The following is a 6,000-nucleotide window of genomic DNA, read 5'->3' as shown; positions in this document are numbered from 1 at the left end:
ATTGAATATTTGGCAAAGTTTGCAGCGAGCCTCCCACCTGGAGCTGGGTACCGCTAGTAACCAACAGCGGAAATCGCTGTGATCTAGCCAATGTCTAGTTGAAAGTACACTTTCCCATTTTCCACACGTAGCCGAACTTTAACAAACTGTGAGGAGACGCAGACGTATTTTGCGGGCAGGTGTTGCATTTATCACAGGATTTGTAGTTTTATCACCGCATACGTACCAAGATCCCACAGAAAGAACTACAACACACCGAACCAACGTTCTGAGGGCAGCGTTCTGTTGGTTTTGTAGCAACGACTGTAGAGCTCCGCTCTGTAGGCTACGACTCAATAATTGTTTGCTACTTTATAATAACTTTCTGCGGCCAGCGTTTCTGGAAATGAACGAGGGCACAACTTTTTTTAGACCTGACTAGATTAAATTTAAGACCTCGGATGAAAATCTAGCCGTTTTTAAGACTTAAGGCCTTAAATTTTAAGTTGAGAATTTAAGACTTTTTAAGACCCCGCGGAAACCCTATCACTCAATGTCACGCCATTAAACATCATTATACCATGGTCTGGGTGAATACTCGATTCGGATTGGCTGCAGGGGTGTCCATTATCGAGTGATAACGGACACCTACTGCGTCATTGCAGCAAAACTGTCTTTTCACCGTTCTAAATTATTCCGCTGGCTACATAGTATATGAGCCTGTACAATGTGTCTGAAATAAGTAACCATAACAACGGGGACGGAGTCAAAGCCTCCATTTACAATTTTGAAAGACTTTAACAAGCTAACTTGTATTTACAACAATGAGTGACTTGAATATTTATTTTAACCTATTTGAAAAATGTTACTTTTCTGAATGTAGTGTGTCAGTGTCACGTAACCGCTCATCTCACATCCCATTCGCTATTCACCTCGCTAGTCAATCTAGTTACTGCAGACGTAAAAGTAATATTAAAAGTAATATTAATGTGTAGAGTAATATTAATGTGTAGAGTTGCTGCTACTGTCGTGTTGGCAGCAACTCTACACATGGCCGATTAGTTTCTTCTTAAAAATCTTGATTTTATTTGGGGACAATGACATGGCTCGATAGCTGGCTAGTCTTGTTGTTAAACATACTGTAAAATTATAATTACTGTTTGGAGAATATGTCAACTTTGATGCGGTCACCTCACATCCATTTTCGATTCAACTCGCTCCACCGGCTGCGGCCGTACTGTACTAGTAGCCTAGTACTGTACTAGTATATGGCCGATACCTTGTTCGTGAAAATCTTGATATTGATTTTGGGACAGTGACATGGCTGGTTAGCTAGCAAATCTTCTTGTCAAACATACTGTAAAATTATATTTACTGTTTGTCAACCGTACACAATGTTATTGCCTTTTAATCTTGCTAGCAATAACGTTAGCTTTCGGGCTAATAGCTCATACAAAGGAAAGCCGGTGTTGGTTCTATGAGTTGAGCGGACTAGAAATATCAGAGTTGGCTAACGTTAAAAAACGTTCGATTTTCTTTTGCAAAACGCATGAAAACATTAATTTATGTTTGGAAAAAAAATCGTTGGCAAGTGACCATGGTATAAGCGGGATAATGCCCTTCGATTGATGGCCTCCGCGGAAGCGCGTCGGACGGTTCACGCCTCCGCATCGTCCATTATCAGGTGATATTGGACACCTCGTCGGGCATTATCCCTTACATAATGGACTCCGCGAAAGCAACTGCATCGTCCATTATCAGGTGATATTGGACACCTCGTCGGGCATTATCCCTTACTTGAACATCCCATTGCTTATCGACACATCACCAAATATGACATGCACGGAACCTCACATTCCATTTCGGAGCATCACCCTATTCAATATCACATTACTCCATTCAACATCACCTACAGCGTTCAACATCACCGAACATTACTGTCCAATCAATATTACTGTGATGTTCCATTAGCTTTAGTACTGAAACACAACATGGAAATGCAGCAGAGGTTAGATGATAGCCAGAAGAACCGAAGAAAGATCAACCATTAGCATGCAGACATGCCTCAGGATTGGTTGTTTCTAACAGACATGGCATGCATTACCGCCTTTGTGCAGCTGATGGCAGTGTCTACAAAGCCAAGCAGGAATGGATGCGCCCGCAGGCTCCAGGCTAAAACTCCAGATGCCAGCTTAAAACGGTTAAAAAGCATCTGTCAACCCAATTTGTTTCATAGTTACTCATCTTATATCTCGTTCCTCCTATTCAGAGCTGGTTAGATCAAAGACACATGATAAGATTACAGGCCTAGATTCACCATCTGATTTCTGCAAAGAAGAACTGACCTGGTTTTCCTCTCAAACCAAGAGTTGGACCTCTTCCAACCTCTGACGGTTGAAGTATTAGCACCACTGCAGCTAAAGGAACACACAGCCTTTGGTGTGACTGTACGCTACGTGTATGAGTGTGAGTGTATGTAGGAGTGTGTCCAATTTTGATATCTGAGATATCACCAAGACGAGTGGACATTTAAGCTGTACCCGATCTTCTGTTTCATAACACTGTAGTGCAACACCAACCCTACTTTTTGTCACTGCTGTCACCAACAACGGATTAGGCTCCAAAACAAAAGCCTGGAAATCAAATGTGTATGCAGCATGATAATAATGCATCCCTGCATCCCTTACAGACTCACCCTTGACCTGTCATCAATCTAACATCCCCAACTGGTTGACTAGCTCACAGTGTTTCACTTTGTTGGATGTTAGTCACTGTGTTGCTAATGTCTTGAATAACCTCAGGTAAAACATGTTAAGAAGTATGAAGCAAGTGGAATTTACAATACACAATAGTATATACATGATTTACACTGATTCTGTACTGTATCTCTCAAAAAATACAATGTCTATCAATAGGTTCTAGTAAGAGCTTTATTAGAATTGACTGAACACTGTGCATATAAACCAAAAGAATTTATATATTTTACAAAATATACTATATTTCATTTATATTATATTATACCCTACACATGAATACATCTATAAGGGTACATTCACGGTCCCCTATCGATTCATAGACTCAGCCCATGTAGCCAACATCTTCCTACTCTTCGTTATTTGCAATTGCTAGTTACTGGTAGCTCTCACTACAGAATATTTTTATGGACTTCAATGAACAGGGTGGACGTGGTACTGTTTATTGCCGATAGGCTAATGTGCAGGAGCTTTGAAACATCTTTGCTCTGGTTAGGTTGCCAGAACATTCAATCCATTATAGTAAAATATGCTGTAGTGAGATGGTGGCGTTATCCTTGAGATAACTACTGAAGCTTGTTCCAAGCAAAAACACCTGGATTCACCATCTTGGTGTAAAGTGACTAGATAGGAATGCACACGCCCAACAATGAGCATAAATGACTAAACAGATTACCATGAGTACAAATTACAAAAAACTATTAAAAAAAACATTTAAAATATTTCAAAGGATTTTGGCACAATCAACATTGACACACATGACAGGGGTACAAACGCATGAACATACAGCTAAGAAATTAATAATGATATTAATCAGTAAGAAGCTGTTTGAATACAATCACCTATATGTATAATTTTAATAAATAAGTATATTATTTCATCACCTTACTATAAAATGTAACATATTTTTTTTTTTTAGGTCTGATGAAAGTCTTAAATACATTTGATGTAAGTTCCTTGGAATCTATAAATCTGATCTAGTTAATATGACTCTTTATAAATCTGATATAATAGTTTCTATGGCTCTTTGAAGAGACACAATTTTCTTACCAGAACATTCCTTTAGAATCCCAACAGTGACTGAGACTAAAACAGCATACACTAGTTTTGCATGGAGCCACAACACAGCAAGGCTCTAAAGGGGTCAGACAGGAAGTGGAGGTGGAGTCTACAAGGGGTCAGACAGGAAACAGAGTAGGGGCTTAAAGGATTTTGACAGGAAGTGAACGTGGAGTCTACAGTCAGACAGGAAGTGAACATGTAACCTAACTGATGTCAGACATTTCAGCCTTCACAGTCTCTTGGTTCACAGAAAGTACGTCTGTCACTCGAAAAAAACACACACATCCCCCAAAAAACAGCAGAGAAGCACATCTCCTCCCCAGGTAACTTTTTGGTCCTTCGACTGATTGTGTTGGTTCAGATAGAGAGCAGCAGTTTTGGTCCTTCCTTCAATGTTTGCTGTAGGTTCACACCGCAGTGCAGACCCGCTAAATGTTAATGAGGTCATCGCCGCTCTCGTCGCTCTCTACGGTCAGCTGGCGCGTCCACCACTTCTTGACCTCTGACCCAGAGGAGGCCTCGTCGGTAACCGGGGTCATCTTACACACCATGGACTTGACGCTGGTGCGTCCTGGGAAAACAGTGCACGGAATGACACTTACATAAATTACTAGCCGTACGACACCTTCAAACAAATAGAAAAATCAGTTAGCGGGTCAGTCGTTGAGTCGATTGGCCGGTCGGGGAGTGAGTGGGCGAGTTGGCCGGTCTGAGCAGTACTGACCTGCGGGAAGCCTCCACTGTCCCAGCTTCCTCTGGGGGCGCCCCAGTTCGGAGGAGTCCTGCCTGTAGCCCCCCCTGTCAGACAGGGTGGGGCTCAGCAGCTGCTGTAGTCCACTCAGCTGCACAGAGAGAGGGGGGGGGGGGCATTCTGAGAGTGAGTGATCAGTGTGTGGAAGAATGGCTCTGCGCTTCTAGTGATGAGGATGTTCATCACTGAACAAAGTATGCGAAGTATGCTTATCAACTGTAATATGCAGAAATGATGCCTGTTTATATGCACAATGCAATTTTCTATCAAACTGTAAGGTGTAGTATTCATTCCTCGCTTTCCACAACTCGCCAGAGTAGCCCACACGTAATTCACCCGTATCAGGTACGCGGTGAATGTACTGTGTGCAGCTGCGCTGACACTGATTACACCCAATTATTAACCTGGTTGTGTGTGTGTGTGTATGTGTGAGACTCTGACCATGCCATGGTCCATCTGATTCCTGCATACAGGCAGAAATTAAAGCTCTGTAAACCTGTTGTGAGGACATCAAAACAGGGGACCAGTGAGGCTATGGAGGATCTGCGGGCGTGTTTGGACTGTACTGACTGGGATATGTTCACGACTGCTACCAATAGTCTGGATGAACTCACAGAGGCTGTGACATCATACATCAGCTTCTGTGAGGACTGCTGTATTCCAACACGCACCAGGGTGAACTTCAGCAACGACAAGCCCTGGTTCTCAGCAGAGCTCAGAAGGTTGAGGTCAGAGAAGGAGGAAGCATTTAGGAGTGGGGATAGAGACAGATTCAAGGAGTCGAAGAACAGGTTTAGCAAGGCGGTGAGAGAGGCTAAACGACTGTACTCAGAGAGACTGACGCGCCAGTTCTCTGCTAACGACTCTGCTTCTGTCTGGAGAGGGCTCAGGCAGATTACTAACTACAAGCCCAGAGCCCCCCACTCCACTAACGACTCCCGTCTGGCCAACGACCTGAACGAGTTCTACTGCAGATTTGAAAGACAATTGGACAGTCCTGAACTACCCCTTCCCACCCAGGAGGCCTCCCACCTCCCCCCCTCTACAGTGACGACTCTCTCCATTCAGGAGGGTGAAGTTAACAGACTTTTCAAGAGGCAGAACCCCCGCAAAGCAGCTGGGCCGGACTCTGTCTCTCCTGCCACCCTCAAGCACTGCGCTGACCAGCTGTCTCCGGTGTTTACCAACATCTTTAACACCTCCCTAGAGACATGCCATGTGCCAGCCTGTCTCAAGTCCTCCACCATCATCCCTGTGCCCAAAAAGCCAAGGCCAACAGGACATAATGACTACAGACCCGTCGCCCTGACCTCTGTGGTTATGAAGTCTTTTGAGCGCCTTGTGCTGGCACACCTCAAATCCATCACCGACCCTTTCCTGGACCCACTGCAGTTTGCCTACAGAGCCAACAGATCTGTGGATGACGCCGTTAACATGGCCCTCCACTTCACCCTA

At 43.7% G+C, this 6,000-nt stretch overlaps 1 protein-coding gene across 1 annotated transcript in view; it reads right to left on the bottom strand.

Moving 5' to 3' along the window:
* Positions 1–2,875: 2,875 nt before the first annotated feature.
* Positions 2,876–6,000, bottom strand: part of nalcn (sodium leak channel, non-selective) — an 81,325-nt gene continuing 78,200 nt past the window's right edge. Inside the window, 2 exon segments of the mRNA XM_062457510.1 lie at positions 2,876–4,365; positions 4,519–4,636. Coding sequence (XP_062313494.1) covers positions 4,223–4,365; positions 4,519–4,636 — 261 coding nt within the window. The 3' untranslated portion in view covers positions 2,876–4,222.

Source organism: Osmerus eperlanus, chromosome 3, assembly GCF_963692335.1.
Source record: "Osmerus eperlanus chromosome 3, fOsmEpe2.1, whole genome shotgun sequence".
NCBI classification, from domain to species: domain Eukaryota; kingdom Metazoa; phylum Chordata; class Actinopteri; order Osmeriformes; family Osmeridae; genus Osmerus; species Osmerus eperlanus.
This window is presented reverse-complemented; position numbering and strand designations above follow the sequence as displayed.